Below are 22,940 nucleotides of genomic sequence, written 5' to 3'. Positions count from 1 at the left end.
CTGCAGTCAGAGCCCAACGCTTGCACGGGCCTGGGTCCTCAGAGCAGCCCAGCACTGTGACTTTTCTATAAATAAAAAAGGCCCTGCCCACACTCCACATGGCCTTTTGGGCCCTAATTTATATACTACAGAAAGTCATACACTCAGCCCTCCATGCTTCATAACACCATTATTTATGGCAGGAGAGGCGCTTTTTTTTTTTTTTTTTGAAGAATATATTTATTACAGGTAAAGCCAACAGCAGACTCCATACGTCTGGCAAATCGAGAACAGGTGCTTTGCCTTAACTGTGATTCATTCGCTCTGTGCCCAGCTTTCTCGCTGTTGAGTCCGGGGAGCTCCCTTGACTTTCCCAAGCGTCCAACCGCTACTTAGAAGAATTTGCATCGGATTTTTGTTTCCCCACTTGGGTCCCATGGAAAAAGCAGATCTTCACGCCGTTTGGTTCCGGATCTGCTGGGCTGTCGCCCTCGGAGGGCTGGGGTGGGGAAGGAGGGGGCCGGCTGGGCGCTGGCATTGATCTTTAAAAAATCATTTTGAAATCGCCATAATGTGAAGAAATATGGCGCTTCGCCCTCGTATTTCACACGTAATGACACGAGATGGCTTCATTTGGAAAGAAAAGCGGGCGGGAGCGTGTCTGTGTGTGTGCGGAGGTGATCTGCAGCTTTCTGCAGGCAGAGGGGTACATGGCCAAAAAGATAAAAGGACAGGGCTGGGGACAGCCGATCGTTTAAGGGCCCAGGGCCCGGCAATGCTGAGAAAACCCACCCCAGCCTGCTCCCGGCCCCAACCGCAGGAGAGCCCGGTCTGTCCAGGGGTTGCGTCTCCCTGTGCCTCTACACCACAAGAAGCCACTGTACCCAGGGCAGAAGCTGGAGGAGCTGCGGCCGGGAGATGAGCCAGGAAGCCAGCCGGTGGCCCCAGGGGAGAATCCGCGCAGGGCCGCGTAGCAGAGACCAATAAAACCGGCTATCTGAAAGCTCCAGCCAGAGAGTTCACAGGAGGGGAGGCGGCGGGTGGCCGGGAGAGAGACTGACCTGCAGGCCCTCGGTCTACACTGGTGCCCAATACCGGTATTTGGAAATCTATCAGGAAGGCGATGCCGGGTGAGAAGAGCCATCCGGAAGAGTCGAAAACTGGGCCCCTTCTTCACTGGGTGTAAGGGGAGATAACTGCGGGACCCCTTCCCACACCTCTGCTCTGCTGACACCTTAGGGAATTACCCTTAACCCTTTCTCACATTCGGCTCCCGCAACGGGGCAATTTTAAGGGCCCCCCGGCAGTTATCAGGGGGAGGAAAAGAGTAATGGCTATGCCCCCACCCCCCCCACCCCCTACTTCCCTCTGACCGGGGCCAGAGAGAGGCCCCAGGAATTTAAAGGACCTTTGGCTAGTTGTATTAAACTCTTTCTGAGGCTCAACTTTTCAGGGCCTGGTGAATACCTCTAACCTCCTGTAGGTTCTGATTTTAGGATAGCTAAATTTTAGGACCAGGTCATTGGACACTCACCCCGCTCTCCTCTGTCAGCTACCGAGGGGTCAGGAGAAGCTCCCAGGCCTGTAAACCTCCCAACATAGTCACAGAGAGCCCTCCAAAGCAGATAATGCCCTATAAAACCCCCCAACTTCTCTCCCATCCCCTTTACTTCATCTCCAGTGGATTGCTGCCGCACTGTTGTTTAATAAACATCTTGTGTCAAGGGGACAGAGGAGAGGAAACGAGGCCTGCGGGGTGGAGTGGCGTTTGGGGGTCCTGTCCCCACCCCCTCTTTAATTATGCTGTGGGCCTCTCGGTCTGCTCCCCGGGCTGGGGTTCTCTCCCTCCCTCTGCCCAGCTCTCCCTCTCTTCCTCCCGGACCCGCCTGGGGAGAGGGCTCCACAGCCTGAATCCCTCCCGAGGCAGCCCGCTGCTTTCCCTCCGCCTCTCCTCCGCCCCCGCCGCCCCATGTCGAGAACAACCCCCCTTCCTGCAAAAGGAGGGGAGGGGGGGAGGGAGGGCGGCCGGCAGCTCGGGCTGAGGTTACGTGGCCGCCGGAGCCCTGACGTGATAGCACATTGCATCAGCATAAAACAATCCATCCTCGATATGGAATGCGGTGCGGACGGATGACAGCGAGAGCGCAGCCCCCTCGCCCGATTGATTTATGTTGGAGCTGACGCTTTATCAGGCAGTCGGAAAAACTTTGACCAATCATTTTGCAAGGAGCGCTGAGCCGGGCTGCTCCACTGTACTTTGTTGGCTGAGAAGTTGAGCAGGGGGTGGGGGTGGGAGGGTGGGGGGCTGGGGGGGTCGCGTCCGAAAGCCCTCACACCGGTCTGGGTGCCACCTCTCCCTGCTTGGGCGCCGCCGCGCGAGCGCTTCCCTTCCCCCTGCGAGCGCCCGGATAATGTCTGAGAATGTCCATTTCTGGGACGCTTAGCAGCTATTATGTCGACTCGATCATAAGTCACGAGAGTGAGGACGCTCCTCCAGCCAAGTTTCCTTCCGGCCAGTACGCGAGCCCCCGGCAGCCGGGCCACGCGGAGCACCTGGAGTTCCCCTCGTGCAGCTTCCAGCCCAAAGCGCCGGTGTTCGGCGCCTCCTGGGCGCCGCTGAGCCCGCACGCGTCCGGAAGCCTGCCGTCCGTCTACCACCCCTACCTGCAGCCCCAGGGCGTCCCGCCGGCCGAGAGCAGGTACCTCCGCACCTGGCTGGAGCCGGCGCCGCGCGGCGAAGCTGCTCCGGGGCAGGGCCAGGCGGCGGTGAAGGCGGAGCCGCTGCTGGGCGCGCCTGGGGAGCTGCTCAAACAGGGCACGCCCGAGTACAGTTTGGAAACTTCGGCGGGCAGGGAGGCCGTCCTGTCTAATCAAAGACCCGGCTACGGGGACAATAAAATTTGCGAAGGAAGCGAGGACAAAGAGAGGCCGGATCAAAGTAAGTTATAAAAAGTGAGGAAATACCAGGCCGAAGGCCAGGCGAGGTGGGGGGAGGGGAGGGGAGCGGCAATAAACTGCGGACAATGTGGAGGGGAGACCGCGGCGGTGGCCGGAGAGAGCGAGCGGGGGAGGAGGGAAGAGGGAGGAAGGAAGGAAGGAAGCAGTCAAAGCTAGCCGGGTGCCCCCCGAAGGGGAGACTGAGGCCGCCGGCGGAGCGCCGCCCCCACCGCTGCCACGTCCTGCAGGGGACTGGGGCGCAGGCACCACCTCGCCGCCCTCTCGGCCTCCCTTCCCCCACTCCCCCGGGGCTCGGGCTCAAAGCCCGGGAGGAGGCTGTCGGCGGCCGGCCGGGAGAGGGGCCGGCGGGGCCGGGGCCCGGGCGGCAGCCGGCGAGGCCGAGAGCCCGCGCCGGCGAGGGCGGGAGCGCACGGGGCTGCCCGGGGCCGCGCGGCTGGCAGAGCTCCCCGCGCCACGCGCAGACCGTAAAAGCCGGCCAAGGGGAAGTGGGAGGGGGCTCATTAGGATTTTATTTGCGATGCAACAGCTTGGCGGAGGATTGTTCCTAGCAGGTCTCGCGCAGTAGCCGCTCAGGGTCCGCAGCCGGCGCCGGGAGGGGCGGGGAAGCCCTGGACCCGGTGACTGAGCCCCCTCCCCGGATGCGCCGGCCCCTCCCCGGGAGCCTTCCCTCCGGCCGCCCCCTCCCCTCCTTGGCATCCTCGCCCCGGCTTGCAGCTTCCTTTTCTGCAGCCCCCGCTGCGCTCCGCGGGGCTCCCTATAGCCCCAGCCGGAGCCGTCCGCCTCTCGGGGAGTCCGGGGATCGCTTCTGGACTTCGGGGGCCGACCGCCGGAGTGGAGAAGGAGAGATCCCGAAGGGACCCTGGGGAGAGGAAGGGTGGGGGGAAGAGAGGCTTGCGGCAAGGCGGAAAACTTTACCCTCCGATGGTAGTTACTCCTCATCTTTCCCACTGCTCCAGAAGCACCCCCGCCGGGAGCCCAAGTCTGGCTAATTTCCAGGAGGTGCTGCTGGCTGGATGTGGGGTAGGGGGAGTCTCACCGTTTTCGTTTTTAAGGTTGAGAAGAAGCAAATTGGTTGGGGGTTCTTAGCTCCGAACAATAAGCCTCAGGCTGACCGGAACAAGTCCTCACCCCTCACTCTTTTGGGGGAGCGAGGGTCAGATTTTTTTGGTCTCTGCTTGCCCTGCCAGATTTCCTGTCAACGTGGTGGTGGCCCGCGGGCCCTTTGGGGCGCCCTTGTCTGCTGGAGGGTAGAGAGCTGCCCCCACTCCCCTGAGGTCCCTGCCAGGTCCTACCACCTCCAGCCTGCCAGGGTTAATAACAAGAACTACCGTTTGGGTAACACGGGCTCTTCCCCAAACCTCCCGACTCACACCCAAACAGACCCCCCACACCAAGCCCCCAAACTCTGCCTGGAAAGCCCATTACTGCAAGGCGGCGGTTGGGCTGGGATCAATTATTAACAGTTTTTTTTTCCCCTCTTTCATATTTAATGCGGCTGTAGGTCCCATCCCAGGCAATCACATTAAAGACATAGCACTGCAAATTGGTAAGACACGGTACTTAGCGTAGGATGAGCCAGATTATTTTTTAAAAAAATACATTCAGTGCTTTTCGTTTAGGGAGGAGAATCTAGCAAAGGGTGAGTGTTATTTTTAATTGGCTCTGCTTTGTTTGGCAACTTTTCTGAGTTCCAGGGTAGGGAGAGAGACAGTGAAAGGAAGACAAGCCCGTGTATATTTTTGTTTCCTCTCCCCCCCCCCACCCTCCGCCTCCCCTTCTTCCATTCAATTACCCCTTTCTCTGCTCGTCCTCACTACACGGAACCAGTTGGAGTTAGGTGTGCTGTGGAGGGCCTTCTGTCACCCCCACATCATCCACGGCCCCCCACCCTGGGACCGGAGCAGTCTCGCTTCCCAATCTCCCTGAACTTGCTTTAACCAAACTGCGAGCTGAGCAGGAGCGGAAAAGGAGAGACTATTGCAACCATAAGTTATCTGTGAGCCCCTGGCGCTCCCTTGTCCACAGGCTGGAGTTGATAAATGGTTGCAATTGGGTTGCATGTGAATTGCAGTATGCTAGATGTTGGAGTCTCTAAGTGCAGACCCATGTTTGCGGGGTGTGTGTGTGGCGGTGGGGGGGGGGGCGACAAGGTATCTACAGACACACAGGCCTGCTGCCATGTGGCCAAGAGATGCAAACTTGTGATGAAGGCAGGGTGTCCCTAACTGGACTTGGAGGGGCCAGGAGGTCTCTCTGGCGTGGCCGAACAGAAGCCGGCTCCCCCTGGGCCCAACCCTCCTCTTATCTCCCGGACCTAGGGCCAGGACCCTCCAGGTCAGCTACCTCTGGTTAGTCCGGTGGTGCCGGTGGGGAGGGGGGAGGGGCTTTAGCCATGCTGGGCTTTGACCTGAGTCCCAACCAGTGGCGACCCAAGTGGAGAAAGAGACTGAGCGAGAACCTGAGACAGGCAGAGCTTTGGAAGCGCTGACCAGCCTGTTTGGCCCCACTCTGTCCCAGTAACTGTCACCTGGCGGGCGATGTCGACAGCAACTCCTGGCCCATCTCTGGGACCCCTTCTGGGAACTGGAAGGCCCAGCGCCCCCCTCCGCAACGCAAGATGGGGGAGTGGAGACCAGGGGGACATCCTCTTGGAAGGAGAGCACGGGGGGGGGCCTTTCAGCCCCCCCTTCCTTTCTTTGATTCTATCGCTGCTTCTCTTTCAGCCAACCCCTCCGCCAACTGGCTGCACGCTCGCTCTTCCCGGAAAAAGCGCTGTCCCTACACCAAATACCAGACGCTGGAGCTAGAGAAGGAGTTTCTGTTCAATATGTACCTCACCAGGGACCGTAGGCACGAAGTGGCCAGACTCCTCAATCTGAGTGAGAGACAAGTCAAAATCTGGTTTCAGAACCGGCGGATGAAAATGAAGAAAATGAATAAGGAACAGGGCAAAGAGTGAAGATCCCCCACCCCCGCCCGGCCCTCCCTGCCCCTTCCCCATCTCACGCTTATTTATAAGTGATGGCTGCAGGGCCAGCGCTGTCTGGGATGTATTCAAGTGAATGGGGAAGGGGGTCTTTCTCTTCAAAGTCCTTCTCTGCATCTCAAGCATCTTTCCTTTGCCCTTACCTGTCCTTCTCTTCTCCCTGAGCCTCAGAAGGAAGTTTTGTTGACTTAGAAGCTAGACACGTAGTTGGTTTCTAACAAAGTGATGGGCCGCAAGGAAAGAGAGCCCCTAGTTGAGCCCCTAGCAATCCCCTTAATTTTTCTGGGAAGCCCCAGCCCCTCACTTCCAGCCTACCTGTCTCCACGCAGCACCCCCCCCCCCCCCGCCCTGTCCCTATCCTGAGTCACCCAGGGACACTCCAGCTGCATACAGCCCAACAGAAGCCCACACACTTAAAGCCTGGAGCCCACAGTGATAATGGGGAAAGCTCACAGCCAACACTCCAATGAAGTGACACCCCAAATGCAGACCATCGCACCCCAAATCTGGCAGAACAGCCCTCAGACCACCAGCAAGCCCAGATTCTACCCCTGACACAAATCCACATCCAGAAGATGTCTAGAGCCGCACTCCTGAATGAGGTGTTGTAGCCCAAAGGGCTCGGCATCACGTCACCCTCTCTATGGAATCCCCAACTATACTCCATTTGGACCCAAGGGCAAATGGGGTAAACTCAGCCCCCAAGCTGCAAAGCTAGAAGGGGCGAGGAAAGACAGCAGTGGTCTTATGGAGGCATCTTAGGATTTATGAAGGTGTTTCACACACACACGTTTTGTTGCAGGAAATGTTTAATTCCGCATGTTGTTTTCCTCTCCTTCCAACAAAAGGAGGTCAAATCGTGGGTCGTAAGCCTTGACAATGTCGTCTGTCTGTTCATCTGTGCCCCGCTTGACACAGACTAGCTTCTCTTGCTCTACACAGGCCCTGCCTTCTTGCACATCCTCCCCAGCTCTGAAATCAACTCTGTTCGGCCAAATCCACCTTGCACCAGCGAATCAAGCCGCCCCTTGTAGAAAAGCCCCTCCACCCTCCATCCCCTGCTAGCTCAACCCTACTATAGGCAGGAAAGCCAGGTCAGGAGAGTCCTATGGAGAATTTATTGTGAATCGATTCCCCGAGAGCGCCCTTCCGGGGATAACTTGTGGACAGGGGGGAGCAGAGGCTCCGGCGGGGCGCGCGGAGCCTGGCGCATGCCTCCCCATCCTGCCCACGTCTCGACCCAGGCAGAGGAGCCTCGGGGCTCGCGGCTGCCCGCCCCAGTGCAGAATGAGACCTGCCCCAGCGCCAGGCTTTGCCTCCCGCGACTCGGGCCTGGATGGTGGCCTGCGCGGCTGCCTGCCGGGCGCGCGCTTCTGGGGAACGCGGTCCCGCGTGCAAAGGAAAGAGGCGAAATCGCACCTCAGCAGCAGGCCGGAAGCTAACTCTGTGCTTCCCTGCTTCCCCTCCCCCCACCCACCCCGCTCCCCGGAACTGTCCAGTCCCCCTTCAATTCCATGAACTGTTCTTGCTCCTGCTTCTCCCGACCCTGCAAGGGGACACTCCAGTAGAACTTCTTTGCTTTGTCGGTGGCTGTCGTGAAATTGTGCTGTGTTTCGTGATTTCTTTGGGGGTGATTGTCTCGCCTGTTTTCAGTTGTCGCTTATATGGGAGGGGGGCGTGGGTGGGAGTGGGAGGGTGAGGGGCCTAGAGCTCTGATTGTTTGTTTTGGAAGAAAAAAAAAAACAAGAAAAAGAACAAAAAATATATATCACTCTAGAAAATAAATCTCTCCTTGTGTCTTATTCTGTGTTGGCTCTCCTCACCTGGCCAGAGGTAGAGGTCCTTGTTCCAAGAGGGCAGCTTGGAAAACAGAGAGACTCCTGAGCCCAAGAGGTGCCTCCTTTAGACCCTGCAGGGCAGGGCTTCCTGGTGGGGCTGAGAACTGGTCTGGACCCCAGGTCCCAAGACCTCTGCTTAAAGGGAGCAAGAGCCTTCCCACAGGAGAGCCGGGAGACCAGAGGGGGACAGAAGGAAAAGATTAGTGATTTGGAGAGGGGTCTGGGTCTGCAGGGAGCAATGAGATCTTCCCCCCCAAGTTGCACAGGAGGCCACCCCACCAACTCCAGAGCCCCGCCACTCCTGGAAATAGTTCCTCTCTCAGCTGGCTGAGAGCATCGCCTTGCTTTGGCCACTTCAAAATATCATGCGAGTGAGGAAGGCACCAGCTTCCTGCAGCCATTCCCTGCAGTGGGGCGACTGGGTGTAGACGGAGGCCTTAGGAAGGCCAGACAGTCCTCTCTTGTGCTCAGGAGGAGTGAGCCCCTTAGGGTTCTGGCCCCCACCAGGAGTGTGAGGCTCCAATTCGAGCCACAGGGCTGCAGCCTTGGTATCACGCGGGTGGAGTTTGGTAGAGGTGGCCGGATGCAACAGAAATGTCTCAGGAGAAAACCAAACCTCCCTCCCCAGTCGGACCCCAGAACTAAATTCGGTCTCCAGAGGCACCTCTCCGTCCCTAACAGACTGCGGGGTCCCCGCCAGGACCTCTTCTGAAGGCCGCTGTCCCGCGCAGCCCTGCCTCTCTCCAGCCAGGCGTTGGGATTCGGCTTCTGCCCGCCGGGCGGTGGGGAAGCGGCCGCTCGCCCCCGGAGCCTCCCGCCGGGCCCACCCCAGCGGCGCGGCAGCCCGCGGAGACCCTGGGGGTTGGGGGTAGCGGTGGGGACAAAGCGTGGCCCGAGTGAGAGGCGCCTGGAAGTGAAGAGGCCAGGCCAACCCCTCTCCAGCGAACGAAAGCACGAACTAGTCGGACAGAGAGCAAAAGGCAGGGGAAAAGCGAAGCTCCCGGGTCTGGCAGGGCCCCGGACCCGCATCATCCAAGGAGGGTTCCATTCGGGTTATGAAATGAATCTGGCTTTAGAGCTTGTGTAGACTAGGCTCCCTCCGCATCCTGGGCTCCCCGGCGCCGCGAGCGGGCGAGCATCCGCCGGGAGGGAAGGCGAAGGCGCGGCGGGAGCGGGACGCGGAGCTGCGGGGTTGGGGGGCGAGGCCTCCCGGGGAAGCCGCCGCCGGCGTCAGGGTCCCGAGCCCGGGGGTGGCTTCTTTAAAGACAAACAAAGGCGAAGATGCGGAGGCCGGGAAGCCGGAGATGGGGAAATCTGTTGTCATAAAAGAGAGCGAGAGATTCGGAGCGGGAGACCGCGAGAGTGCGAGACAGAGAGCGGCCGGGAGAGGAATTCAATGCCGTGTGCGCAGCAATAAAAGAATATGACCGCTATAAAAGTTTATAGCGTATAAATTTCTGAAGGTTAAGAAACTAAACAGCAGCAAAGCAAACAGTGAAGGGAAACTTTCCGGAGCGCAGGGAGCCGCAGCTGGGCCTGGGCTCCGGGGGGCTGGCGGCCGAATGGGTGGGCCTGGCTCCGGAGCCCCCACCCTCACCCTCCCGGAGGCTTGGGGTTTAGGGGGGAGGCCCGGGGGAGGGGGGCAAAGAGGGGGAGAAGAGGGGCAGGGGAGGGAAGAACACTTTGTTGTCACAATTCAGACTCTTGTCTTTGTTCCCTACACCCCCTCCAGGATCGGGCGTCATAAATGAGAAGCCCCCTGCGCACACGCGCGCGCGCGCGCACACACACACACACACACACACACACACAAAGTCCGGCGGGGCCAGACGTCTGGGCGCGGGCAGCCTCTTGATCCTTTTACAGCCCCAACCCACCCTCCCGGGCCTCCTCTCCCCCCCACAAAAAGCCCAATTGTTTCTTCCTCAGAATTTGAAACAATCGTGTTGGGTTTGAAAAGTACTCGGCTCCCCCTTTTACGGGCCATAAACGACGCACCGATTGGCGGTCTCCGCTAGAAATTAGGGGCTTGAGGTGGGGGGGGGGGTCGGGGGTAAGTATGAGAAGAAAAAAGCTTATGGTTTCATTTTTTTTCCTCCCTAGCCCCTCTCCTTGTTGTTGTTTTTTTTTAGCTTATCTGCACAATTTCATGAGCCATTTCCTGATTTCCGATGCCTTGTCTCTCGCCTGCTCTCGTTTCCCTCCCCCTTTTCTGCTAATAATGAAAGTTTCTCCCGCAGGTCGCCTCGGCGGCTGCAGGCGGCTGCATCTCGGGAGAAACTGGCCGAGCCGGTGGCGGCGGCGCCTTTTCTCAGGACGGCCGCTAGATGGCACCCTTGCTCCACGCGAAAATCCCCGGTGCGGCGGCGGCTGCGGACTCTGGCGGCGGCACCGCGCACCTTGGTCGGCCCTCAATCTATGAACTGAGCGCTACCAAAAGTCATGAATAATTTGCGCGTAATAAAAATATAGGGTTCATTATGGCCGTTTCCCCCATTTTATAGATTTCAGATATAGTGTGTTTCTCCCCCCCCCTCCCCCGCCCTTCCCCTCAAATGGTCAATTTTCTGAATTTCCCCCAGGAGGAGGTCTCAGCGCTTCTCACCCAGTTTCTGTGGTCGGTAGGGGAACCAATGCCTGAAAACGGGCAGTAGCAGTAGTAACGATAATAATAATAATAATAATAATAATAGGGAAATGGGCAAAATAAAAGGGGAGAACTGGTTGGGAAAAATGAGATTTTCCGGGAGGGGAGCTAGAGGAATGTCTAGCCGGATGCGGGTGAGCAGGTCAGGTGAAAGGGGCGAGCGGGTAGAAGAGGGTCGGATGAAGAGGAAGCTGCCCCCAGACGGGATCAGCAGGAGAGGGAACCGGGTGAGCCAGCCCAAGGTTTGGGGGTTGCCATGTGGGGGAGAAATGGATCCTTGGCGTTGGTGGGGATTCGTCGGTGCCCAAAGCCGGCGGGGCGGCTCAGCACGGACGGACGGAGGCTTCAGAGCCTTTGTGCGCGTCCGGGGCTGGGCGCGCGCCGGGGGATCCAGGCGCGGGCCAGGGGCTCCCCAGAACGGCGAGGCGCGGGAGGTCTCGTATATTTTCTCGGCTGCTCTGCGCGTCCCAAGTTGGGCAGCCCAAAAAGTGTGCGTTTTCCGGCTGGATGTGGGGGCGGGCACGGCGGCGTGAAGCAGGAGCTCGGTTCTCCGCGTTCGGTCCGTGGCTTCCAGGTGAGAGCTCCGGATCCGTGCGGCCCTGCTCCTGGCAAACCTCGGGGACAAGGGTCCTTCCGAAATTTAGCAGCTGGAGGCTTGGACTGGGGGTAATTTTCCTTCTGAGACCCACGAGCTGTCTGTCCATAACCCTTCTGATTCCAAATCTCCCATTTCCTTCTGGCCCAGCCTGATGCGTGTCCCCCAATCCGGACAAACCTGCCTGAGAAATAGACACCCCCCCCCTCCTTAAAATTAGCCTCGCCGCGGTCTCTCTTCTCTTCCCCCAAGACCGGGTGCAGAGAGACCAGCGGAGTTTCTCAACTTGAGTTTCTCTAATAAATCTGCGCTCCGTTGGGTGTTTATAAATTATCTCCTCGCTCTTTCTTGTTTTTTCTTATAATAGAAACATTTTCCTTCCATCAGGAATTTCTGGCACGGTGTAGGGATGATTTAGAACAAGTCATTGAATTTCTACCTCACCGGTGAGTCCTCAAATCATGACCATAAAATCCCCCGCACTTGATAAAAATGTTCTCTTCGGCAACAACTTAACTCTGCCTTCTGCTGCCTCACCGCCCCCCTCAGCCTTGCACTGAAAATCCAAGACCCTGGTTCTCTCCCCTCCTTTTCTCCTTTCTCTCTCTCCCTTTCAGCCCCTCTCCCATTCTCCTGATTCACTTTTAAAGGACCAAGGGGCCCTACTGGTAGTTTCCCCTTGGCAAAAGCTGATGGTTTCATTTTTGCAAAGGTTAGGGTAAATGGGATCCCCCAAAAGCACCCTTCCCAAAGCAAAGCACTCTGGTGAATAAACAATGGCTCGACTGTGTTTGTAAAGCCTCTAACCTTTGTTGTTAGAATTTTTCTTTCTGTCTGTCTCTCCCTCCCTTCTTCCTTTCCTTTCCTTGGGCCAGTGAGCTGATTCAGGAGGCCGTTGGTTGGGACCCTGGGACTGGGGCCTTCTAAAACCAGGCCACCATTCCCAGCAGGCCAGTAGGCTGGGAAAGGCTAAGGCAGGAGAGAGTGGCACCCACTCAGCTCGGCCCTGTATGCTGTGCCTCTGGAGCCCCAGGTCCTCAGGTCTGTGGAGAGAGTTGGGTTTAACTACTACAGGCTCCCCAAGGGGAAAGGAGAGAAAATGGGGAGCTCTGTGGCCTTGCTGCATCCAAATCCCCTCTATCCCAAGGTCGGTTTAGGCAGTGACCATGGCTCAAAGGATGCTGAAAGCCGCAAGGTGCCCCTGCCCCACACATACAGTCTTGCAGCCCCTACCTAGAGCAGAGGAGAGGACAGCACAGGAACGGGGACATCAAGACCAAGCACGTGGGCCTTGGTGGGCGCCCAGCAGCGGCCGCCGCGGCCCTTCCCTCCCTTTGATGTGCTGATGGGCGTGGTGATGCCCGCTCACCCTAGGGTGCTGCCAAAGGTGCCTGGGAAGGCTAGGAGCCAACTGAGCTTGGTTAGTTAAGGTCCCAAGGCCTGGGTGCAGGAGCGGGACAGCCCAACCTGGTGTCATCCTGCTAGTAACACCAGGCCCCTCTCCCATCACACAAAGATGGTCCCCCAAGGCACGGACTAGAGTCAGTGCCCCCCTCCCCATCCCAGCACTGCTCTCCAGGTCAAGAGGGTTGTGCAGAACTGCAGAACTGGCCTTTGCAGGGCGAATTTTGCTTTCTGCTTCACCAGTGCCCATTAACCAGAAAGTTTCTTTCCCCCCTCCTGGTCCCTCCTCATGTCTTCCGGGACCCCTGCTCTAAAGAAAATCCTTGCTTGTTTGTTTAATGAGGGAAAGTTGGTGAGTGGCCTGGATGGGGCAGAGAGGAGGTGATGTGGGGAGGAGGGGGGGGGGCTCCAGAAAGGGGATGGGGGCAGGTGCTGGCCACAGCTGAAGGAGGCGAAAATCTCGGAAAAGTCACCGTTTGCGCCGAAAAAAAAAAACCCATAATCGTTCTCATTTCGGCTTCGTCACCCCCACCGCGCTGCAGTCGGGCGGTGGGGCGATCGAAGCTGCAGTTTTATAGCTGTAGAGGAAAGAACTCGTAAAATGCTAACAGCTTTTATGCGCTGCGGCATAAACAACAACAGACTCCGGCTTTATTGCGTTTTATAGTTTGTTAAAGAGTTTACAGCTGTTTTTTGGGGGCCGGTTACCCAGCCAATTCCCTCCACACGATAGTTAAACCTTTATCAATAATAAGGAAATTGATCATTAAAGCCTTAAATATGACTACCTCGTTTGTTTGAAAATATGTTTAGGAGAGGAAGCTGTATGATTTGATAACTTGTATTAAAATACCAATTACATTTATAGGACCTTTTAAAACTCGGCGCAATTAAACCGTGTTCTTTTACATTTTTCCGAAGCGACCCTGACATTTAAAAAGACTCCAACTGCCTCGTTAAAATCGCGAAATTAACAGCGTGCCTCCGCCTGGCGCGCTGTGTATGTGTGTGTGCGTGTTTTTTTCCGTGACTCCCCCACATCAGTCTTTGGGGGTGGTCTGCGAAGGTATTTGATTTGTTGTGAGGCGAGAGATATCTCATTAATGTAGGTAGTTAAACAGATTTAATCCGTATTCATTCTCTCTCTCACCCCCTCTCCCTCTCCCCCTCTCTCCCCCTCTCCCCCTCGCTCTCCCTGGGTGTTTTTTTTTTTCCCCTCCTTTTTTTTTTTTTTTTTTCCGCGCCCTCCTCACTCCCTGGCGCTCTCTCGCTCTAGCTCTCTCTCGCGCTCGCTCTCTCTCGCTCGCACCCTCGCTCTGCGTTCTGTCCGGGAGGAGTACGGAGAAGCCAATAGGATGCGGGGTCTCTAATGGATGCAAATGATCATGAAAAGACAGTGCAAAATATGAAACAACTCATTTGCAGGGAAGTAAATCACCGAAAACTGTTTATGAACTGGCATCCCTTCTTCGAAATGTAAAGCGAGGACCTCTTTAAGTGGCGGTATATTTTTGTTTGGGGGGTGGGGGGTGGGGGGAGGGCGAGCGAGCCGCGGCTGCCATGCAAGCTTAGACTTTTGGAGGCTTCGCTGCCCTTTTCTATTCCTGGAAATCACAAAAAGTGAGGCGGCTTCGAGATCTTCTTCGCCTTTTCTTTCTTTTCTTTTTTCCCCCTCCTCCCTTTCCCTCTCCTTTCCTGGCGAGGGTGACTAGGAGCCGGCGAATCCGCGTTTTTTTCTCTCTCTCTCCCTCCCTTTCCCCCTCCCCACCCCCTCCCCAACAGCCCCCAACTACAGCCGCCGCCGCCGCCGCCGCCTCAAAATTCAATAAAATGAGCTCTTATTTCGTCAACTCACTGTTCTCCAAATACAAAACCGGGGAGTCCCTGCGCCCCAATTATTATGACTGCGGCTTCGCCCAGGACCTGGGCGGCCGACCCACCGTGGTGTACGGTCCCAGCAGCGGGGGCAGCTTCCAGCACCCGTCGCAAATCCAGGAGTTCTACCACGGGCCGTCGTCGCTGTCCACCGCTCCCTACCAGCAGAACCCGTGCGCCGTGGCGTGCCACGGGGACCCGGGCAACTTCTACGGCTACGACCCGCTGCAGCGACAGAGCCTGTTCGGTGCGCAGGATCCAGACCTGGTGCAGTACGCCGACTGCAAGCTCGCCGCCGCCAGCGGCCTGGGCGAGGAGGCCGAGGGTTCAGAGCAGAGCCCGTCGCCCACACAGCTCTTCCCCTGGATGCGCCCGCAAGGTGAGCTCGCGGCGGGGACGGCCGGGGCGGAAGGGAGACCGGAGGGCCCGACGCCGGGGCAGGGGGCCGGGAAGGCCGGGAGCATTTCCTGAAGCTCCTGGAAGACGTGCCTGCTGCGTTCCGATCGCCTCCCGTTTCTTTCCTCCTCCCTTCCTCCCTTCCTTCTTTCCTTCCTTCTTTCCTTCCTCCTTTCCTTCCTCCCTCCTTTCCTCCCTCCCTCTCTCCCTCCCTCCCTTCCTTCCTTCCTCCCTCCCTTGCTTCCTTCCTTTCTTTTTTGTTTCCCTCGAAAGGGGGTCGCTAAGCGACATTTCCTGAATCCATAAACCCCTCACCCTGCCTTACTTTTCTTCTTCTCATCCTTTTTTTCCCCTTTTAGTGTTTTATGGGGGTAGTGGAGAGAGGGTGGTGGGAGTGGGGGCGCTCAACTTTTGCACTTCTCAATTGCTTTATAGTTTAATTACCCTGAAGAAACTTTTCTTCTGGGGCAGAGGCTCTGGGGGCTTTTCAAGGTGGGTCCATTCGTCCCCATCCTGGCTTTTTAAATTCTTATATCCTCCTCCCCCCCCCCCCCCCACATCCTTCCTTCTAAAGTTTATGGCACTTTTAATAGATTTGAACCACCCCTACCCAACTCTGGTGCTCCTTACCAGGGGAGGGGGCTCCCCCTTTCTGGCTCCCTTAGATTCAGTGGTGTCTGACCCCCCCCCTCACCCCCCCTCCCCTCGCTCCTCTGACCGCGGCCTCCCAGCGCCCCCGCCCCTGAGCGGGGTAGAAGGTCCCTTGCCCTTATTATACTGGTCTCCTAGGCTGGTTCACGAATCTTCCAACCTTCTCCATCTCTGCCCCCTCCCCCAACCTCCCCTCCCCCCTGTCTCGCCCTTTCCCCCATTCCCAGCAGCCGCCGGACGCAGGCGAGGCCGACAGACCTACAGCCGCTACCAGACCCTGGAGCTGGAGAAGGAGTTCCTATTTAATCCCTATCTGACTCGCAAGCGGCGGATCGAGGTATCGCATGCGCTGGGACTGACAGAGAGACAGGTCAAAATCTGGTTCCAGAACCGGAGGATGAAGTGGAAAAAAGAGAACAACAAAGACAAGTTCCCCAGCAGCAAATGCGAGCAGGAGGAGCTGGAGAAACAGAAGCTGGAGCGGGCCCCGGAGGCGGCGGACGAGGGCGACGCGCAGAAGGGCGACAAGAAGTAGGCTCCAGCTGGGACTGCCAGGGCCGCGGCTGCCCTCCGTCCGCGGGTCCCCCGACCACGCCGCCGTCGCCCGCCCCCGCCCGAGAGAGCTCTGGCCCCGCGAGCGGGGCCGGGAGCCTGGCCTCCCGCCGCAGCGTCCCCCGCCGCGCCAGTCCCCGCTAGTGGTAGTATCTCGTAATAGCTTCTGTGTGTGAGCTACCGTGGATCTCCTTCCCTTCTCTTGGGGGCCGGGGGAGGGAAAAGAAAAGGATTTTAAGCAAGGACTCCCTCGCCCTGCGAGGGTGAAGCGGCTGCGGCCTGGCTGAGCCCCCCACGCCCCCGCCCCGTGTAAAAAGCCTCCTTGTGCAATGGTCTTTTTTCCTTTGAACGTGCTTCTTTGTAATGACCGAGGTACCGATTTCTGCTAAGTTCTCCCAACAACATGAAACTGCCTATTCACGCCGTAATTCTTTCTGTCTCCCTCCCCTTCTCTCTTCTCTCTCTCTCTCTCTCTCTCTCTCTCTCTCTCTCGTCCTCATTTCCCCCTCCCAACCCCTCTCTCACCGCTGCCCTCCCTAGCTCGCTGGCTTTCTCTCTTGCTTCTCTCTTTTCCTCCCAACACCCCCGCCCCCTTTGGTTTGGCAATTTCGTCTTAAGTGTTTCTCAAAAGAGGTTACTTTAGTTAGCATGCGCGCTGTGGGCAATTGTTAAAAGTGTTCTTAGGTTTACTGTGAAGAGAATGTATCCTGTATCCGTGAATTGCTTTATTGGGGGGTGGGAGGGCTAATTATATATTTTGTTGTTCCTCTATACTTTGTTCTGTTGTCTGCGCCTGAAAAGGGCGGAAGAGTTACAATAAAGTTTACAAGCGAGAACCCGAGACTGGCCCGGCCCGCGCTCCTCATTTGCCCCCGGCGCCTTGCAGAGCTGGGGGGGAGCCGGTCACCGGGCTCCTGCGCCCTCCAGGCCAGGCAGCCCAGAGGAGGGGGCGGGGGCTGGAGGCAGGTGGTGCGAGTCCCTTGGCCCAGGGGCGCAGGGGGTGAGGGAGGCGGCTGCGCCTGATTGGAGGAGAGAGGAACGGGGGAGGGGAGCCCAGAGAAACCCCCTCCCTTCGTGTTCTGAGGCTGTCTGCCCGAGACCCAGGCGCCCAGGCCAAGCTGGAGAGATGCGCCCGGTTGGTGGCTCTATCCCTCGCCACCTCCCCTTTTGTTTCTGTGGGCCCTCTCCTGTCTCCTGTGTGTGCATTGGGGGGGGGGCTGGTAAAAGTGGAGCGCAGGGCCGTTGAACAAGCTTATATATTTATTCCCTCCCCCCCCCGGGTTTGGGGGGGGGGAGGAGGAGGAGAAGGGAGATGCTCTTCCCCACCTCTCCCTCTCCAAGAGTTGGCCACCTTCGCCCAGCTCCGAGGTCGTGGCTCGCTGCCTTCCTTCCTTCGCTGCCTCTGCTTCTCCGGCAGCCACGCTCGACTGAGGCATCCGCCTCCCGGAACCAGGAGAGCAGCATACCCAGGCCGCCCTCCTCCCTTCCTTTCTCTTCCCACCCACCCCACCCCCTTCCTTTTTTATTTTCAAACCTTTTTTTTTTTTTTTTTTAAAGCCAACAGAAACCGCAGTATCCAACGCCTGTGGGCTGGATCCCGCGCCTGTAGGAGCACCCTCGAAGCCTCACTCCATCCCTGCCCGTATGTCCGGGGGCACCCAGAGAGAGCCAGGAAGCCAGGCTCACCTCCGCTCCTCACCTCGGGAGAACGGGACCAAGTTCCCCCAAAGGCCCAGCCAGGCTGAATTGGCCCAGATTAATAAAGACCTGCCCTGCCCCCACCCACCCACCCAGTTGCGGGCAGTCCCTGCATTTGTTTCTCGCTGGGTAACCGGCTGGGGAGGTGGGTGTATGGGGGGGGGGGGTGACAACACGGATCGCTCCGAGGTTATTTATTTTCCCTTCTACTCAATCCCTTCCTCCCCAAATCTCGCCTGCAAGCTGCCTCCAGCCCAAGGGGGTCGGCAGCGGCCCTTGAGCCCCCAGCCCCAATCCACAGAGCTTGGCTTTCCCATTCATTATTGATCATATTTTATAAATCCAACGCCACACAATTTTTTCCACATTACCGGGAGCCGTGGGGAGGCCGCCCGGCCATTGGCGGAGGGCACGTCACGTGGGCGGGGTCACGTGGTCCGGAGAGGAAAAAGGGGGTCCTTTTTGGTGTAAATCTGGACTCTAATTCTGTAATATATCAAGGAATCTCGTAAAACCGACACTAAAACGTCCCTGCCTACAAATCATCCGGCCAAATTATGAGTTCATTGTATTATGCGAATGCTTTATTTTCTAAATATCCAGCCGCAAGTTCGGTTTTCGCTACCGGAGCCTTCCCTGAACAAACTTCTTGCGCGTTTGCTTCCAACCCCCAGCGCCCGGGCTATGGAGCGGGTTCGGGCGCTTCCTTCGCCGCCTCGATGCAGGGCTTGTACCCCGGCGGGGGGGGCATGGCGGGCCAGAGTGCAGCCGGCGTCTACGCGGCCGGCTACGGGCTCGAGCCGAGTTCCTTCAACATGCACTGCGCGCCCTTTGAGCAGAACCTCTCCGGGGTGTGTCCCGGCGACTCCGCCAAGGCGGCGGGCGCCAAGGAGCAGAGGGACTCGGACTTGGCGGCCGAGAGTAACTTCCGGATCTACCCCTGGATGCGAAGCTCAGGTAACGCCGCGCACCGAGCCATCCCGAGCCGCAGTGGCCTGGGCACATTCCCCGGAAGGCGCCCCCTTCCTGGCCGAGTGCCCCTTTCCGCGTCCAGAATGCTCCGGTAGGAGGTCGGCCGTGGGGGGACCCGGCAGCCCCTCGGCCGCAGCCCGGCGCGCCGCCCCCACCCCTCTTTTTTGATCGGTGCTCTCAGGCTCGTTCTGCTCCCTTGGCGGATCTCTCTCCGCCGACGCCGTGGCGCTCCGAGCCCCCGCCCGCCCCCCACCTTTCCTCCCGGCCTTTTAGCTTTAAATATTTATCAGCCGCGCCGGCACGGGCTGGAGACGAGGCCGTTTGTCTTGTGGAGGAAGGCTGGGGTTTGCAGAGAATAGCCATTAGGGTCTCCCCCCTCCCTTCTCCCTTCCCCCGCCGGGGATCTCAGCTCTGGGTGTGTCCCCCAGCCCCAGCTTGGAGGTCTGGGGGAGGGGGCCCGCAGCGCTCAGCAATTCTCCCCTCCCCCTTCCTTCCCAGCCAACCCCGCTCCCCCATTATTCCCTTCTGGACAATTAGAGGTGGGCTCTAGAGGCTTGGCGGGAGGAGGGGGTATGAGGAGAGATGAAGATCCAGCCAGGGACACAGAGCCAGAGAGGCAGGTGGAGACAGGGGGGCTGAGACCAAGAGAGAGGAGGCTCCTGACCCCCCAGTGAACTTGGGAAGGGGGAAGCAGAGCTAGAGAAAGGGTGAGCAGCCTCACAGGAGTACAGCTGGCTTCCTCAGGTGCCCCCTCCTAGGGTTCCTAAGTGCCTCTGGAGAAGTGGCCAGCAAGTTTGCAGGTATCATTCCAGAAGGGTGAATGTCCTCTTAGGAGAGGGTCTCCATGGAGCCAAATCAGAAGTTAGAGAGTGCAGGCCACTGAAGAGGCTACTGCAGGAGCCCCAAGAGAGTAGAGTCTCCTGACTAGCCCGAACCAGACATCTTTCTTAATGCTTTCCTGGTCTCAGGGCCCAACCCCAAGGTTCAGAAGGCCCAAGACTTGTGGTCAGAGGCTCCCAATCCAACCAGAAGCAGCCCAGCTCCTACACCATCCGTATTGGCGGTCACTGTCCCCATTACCTGCTCCATACTTCAACTGCCTTTCCAGTTGATTTATCAAAGCCCAAATTTTTCTGCTCGTAAACATTTCACGTTGGCTTTTATCTGACTTGAAATTAGGGCCCCTAGTCCCTCCTCCCACGTCTACTTCCCAGGAGGGCTGTCATCGGCACCGCCCCCAGTGCAGCCTCCCCCAAGGCTCCTCAGGGTTTTGGCCTAACCTGGAAAGCTCTCCTCTGGCCTTCAGCCCCCACCACCCTGATACTCCACGTTCCACCCCAAACCAGGCTGCTGTCTTCCCTGTGCCTTCCTTCCTGGAGGCCCAAATATTGATTTGGAGAACTGGGTCGTCTGGGCAGGTGGGCAGGCAGGACAGCCTGGCCCTGTCTGAACCTCAGCCACTCACTGGAAAATGGTCATCAGAGGGCAACTGCTCTCAGGCCAACTCTGAGCTCCAAGGAAATCTGCAAATTCTCACCTCCACCTCATACCAAAACAGGCTGTGTGTGTGTGTGTGTGTGTGTGTGTGTGTGTGTATGAGAGAGAGAGAGAGAGAGAGAGAGAGAGAGAGAGAGAGAGAGACTGGGTCTATAAGGCTCCTTTGTTTCCTTTTCTTTTTGGGAAAAGCACTCAGGTCAGGCCTAGAGCCCCACTCCAGGGTCACTTCTATGGTTTCCATTGCCCCATTGCCCTAAAGACATCAGAGTCACTATCCAAAAAGGGAGGCTTGGGGTCCTTGGTCCCAGGGGTGATGGGAGGATTAACCTTCCCTCATCCCACAAGAGCCAGCAGGCTAAATCCTTCATCCAGAAGCCTGAGGCTGGAGGACTTTCTGGGTGGAAAGTGGGGATGTTTGCCTCAGGAGGCCTGTAGAAAACCCTGCACACGCTGGGGGTATGGAAAATAAGAATCTGGCTTAGTGGAGAAATGGGCTCTCCCAACCACTTCTTGTGGCTTCTCCTACATGCACTGATTATTCTCCTTTAAATATTATGTGCAGGGACTGACCGAAAGCGAGGGCGCCAGACCTACACCCGCTACCAGACCCTGGAACTGGAGAAGGAGTTTCACTACAATCGCTACCTGACCCGCCGGAGGCGCATCGAGATCGCGCACGCGCTCTGCCTCACCGAAAGACAGATCAAGATCTGGTTCCAGAACCGGCGCATGAAATGGAAAAAGGAGAACAAGACGGCGGGTGCTGGGGCCACAGGCCAGGACAAGGCCGAGGTGGAGGAGGACGAGGAAGAGTGAGAGCCGGAGAAAGGGCAGAGGAAGAGAGCTGAGACAGGGAGAGAGGTGAAGCCCAGCTCTGAGAACTGATCCAGGAAACTCAAATTAAATCAGGAGGGGGAAAACTATTTAAATAGTGGAAAGCAGTTGAAAAGTTTTTAAGGAGAGAAGGTGAAATTTTGGTTTCTTGACACTGAAAAAGAAAATACTACCTATAGAAACGTCTGTCGGGTTTGTTTTGTACGATGTGAGGACATCATCTACCTGTTCTGTAGCTTTCTGGGATTTGCCGCCCCTTTTCTATGTCGCTATTGTAAGGTCTTTGTAAAATCTTGCTGTTTTGTAAACCCCTTTCTTTGACGCTGTCTTTGTGGTCTGTGGGTCTGGACTTACAGTGTGTGGTTTCCGTCCTCCTGAGCCCCCCTGACTTCCCAGTAGTGGCACTGAAGGGGCCTTAGGGAGCCCCATGGACCCACCGACTAGCTCAAGTGTCCCCTCTGTGCACCTGGCCTGCCCGATGCTCCTTGTTCCCATGAGCCCCCGTGATCCTCTTTATGTTGTATGTATGTGTACCTGAAGGGTGGAGAAATAAAACACAATTTAAAAATGAACACATGCCTTATTTGCTGTGTTTCCCTAGAACCAGGGGGGTGGGGGACAGAGAGGGTCAGGGTTATGCATCCCAGAGCCTCTTGGCTTCAACTTCTGCTGCTAGTCTTTTCTTTCCGTGCTTGGGGTCGGCTCTCTTTCCTCCTCCTTGCCCTGGGGGCTACTAGCCAGCGAACCCTGATATCACACACACATCCCCCTTACACACTCTGTCATACACAAATGCACGGATGACACACATTCACAGGCTGACATCACGCATACAGAAATATATACATCTCCACACACAGTCGCCAATAAACACCCCTACTCGCACGTTCATAAATAAACATACAGGCATCCACACATCCCAACTCGACCCCGGGAACGCACGCATTCACGTTCACACACACTCACGAGTAAACACACATTCACACTCACTCACAGAAACATTTATGCATACCAACGTACATTCACACGCTGGCTTATAAACACGGATTCACATTCGCCCCCCAAGGAAGCACATCCACGAGCCCGCACGCCCAGTCGCACACGTTCGTAAAACAAAACGCCCACAGTTACGCGAACCCTTCCTCCTCCAGGCCTTCAGACCAGGCTGGGGCCCAAACGCAGAGCTGAAATCCAAAGTGTTAGGCCCCATAGGAAGGAAGAGTGGAAGGAAAGGGAAGGTGACCCCCCCAGATCCCCTCCCGCTTCCTGGGCGGCGTTGAGCAGAAGCCGGGCCGGCGACCAGAGACGCACGGCCGGCCCAAGGCGGCCTCCAAAGCCAGGGCGCTCAGGGCTTCCCGCTCACTAGGCACACGTTTTCCGCAAGACCTGTTCGGTTCTTTTATTTCCACTTCTTTTGCTTTCGTGCATTTTAATTTCTCTCATCTAAATTAACACAGCGATCCGAACAATACTTTAAAATGGTGGAGAATGAGCCCTGAGAACGAGAACCTGAGAGGGGCAAGTTTACCCGGCTAGTGTGGCCGCAGCCGGGCCGCTCCGAGCCGGCCGCGCCTCCCGCCGCAGCTCCGCCGGCTTCCTCGGCGCCTTGCTATCCGCGGTCCGCGCGGCCGGCAACCTGGAATCTTCTCCGGAGTAGAGAGAAAGAGAAAAAAGAGAAAAAAAACGTGTGTGGGGGGATGTAATTTCGTTTCCTGCATCTGGGCGCTGGTAGCTCAATTCAAAATACAGAAGTATTTCAGGGGACCTGGGAAACACGGGGTGGATTTTGTTGGTTGTTGGTGGTGTTTGTTTGTTTGTTTGTTTTCCTCCAAAACACCCCTTGATTGAGGAACGTAAACCTGGAAGACGGCGCCTAGGCATCTAGACCTGTGGAGCTGAGGTTTAGAATTTATTCAATTATAAGCCTTGGATCCTTTAAACGTAAAGAACAGGTATGGGGACAGAGGTGGGGGGGGGAAGCAGTTTGGAAGGGAAGCACATTTTAGGAGGATCTGTTTAATTTGAATTTGTAAGTAAAAGTCCCCTGGACCTGCAGTT

The 22,940-nt window shown here is 57.2% G+C and overlaps 3 protein-coding genes across 4 annotated transcripts; all 3 read left to right on the top strand.

Moving 5' to 3' along the window:
- Positions 1-2,400: 2,400 nt before the first annotated feature.
- Positions 2,401-5,930, top strand: HOXB9 (homeobox B9). The gene is made up of 2 exons (XM_047845809.1): positions 2,401-2,917; positions 5,661-5,930. The coding sequence occupies exons 1-2, from the start codon at positions 2,401-2,403 to the stop codon at positions 5,894-5,896; spliced, it is 753 nt and encodes a 250-aa protein (XP_047701765.1). The 3' UTR covers positions 5,897-5,930.
- An 8,307-nt stretch (positions 5,931-14,237) lies between these two features.
- HOXB8 (homeobox B8) lies at positions 14,238-16,608 on the top strand. 2 transcript variants are annotated; one of them, XM_047845765.1, is made up of 2 exons: positions 14,238-14,661; positions 15,560-16,608. In XM_047845765.1, exons 1-2 carry the CDS (start codon positions 14,238-14,240, stop codon positions 15,862-15,864), a joined length of 729 nt encoding a protein of 242 aa, XP_047701721.1. In that variant the 3' UTR covers positions 15,865-16,608. The 2 variants fall into 2 exon arrangements, with proteins under 2 accessions (XP_047701721.1, XP_047701720.1); XM_047845764.1 differs by having other exon boundaries at positions 15,557-16,608.
- Positions 16,609-18,026: 1,418 nt separating this feature from the next.
- On the top strand, positions 18,027-21,454 carry HOXB7 (homeobox B7). Its single transcript, XM_047846080.1, has 2 exons — positions 18,027-18,536; positions 20,611-21,454. Exons 1-2 carry the CDS (start codon positions 18,137-18,139, stop codon positions 20,862-20,864), a joined length of 654 nt encoding a protein of 217 aa, XP_047702036.1. The 5' UTR covers positions 18,027-18,136; the 3' UTR covers positions 20,865-21,454.
- The last annotated feature ends 1,486 nt before the right edge of the window (positions 21,455-22,940 follow it).

Source organism: Prionailurus viverrinus, unplaced genomic scaffold, assembly GCF_022837055.1.
Source record: "Prionailurus viverrinus isolate Anna unplaced genomic scaffold, UM_Priviv_1.0 scaffold_35, whole genome shotgun sequence".
Classification (NCBI taxonomy): Eukaryota; Metazoa; Chordata; class Mammalia; order Carnivora; family Felidae; genus Prionailurus; species Prionailurus viverrinus.
Note: the sequence above shows the minus strand (reverse complement) of the source record. Positions and strands in the feature narration are given on the sequence as shown.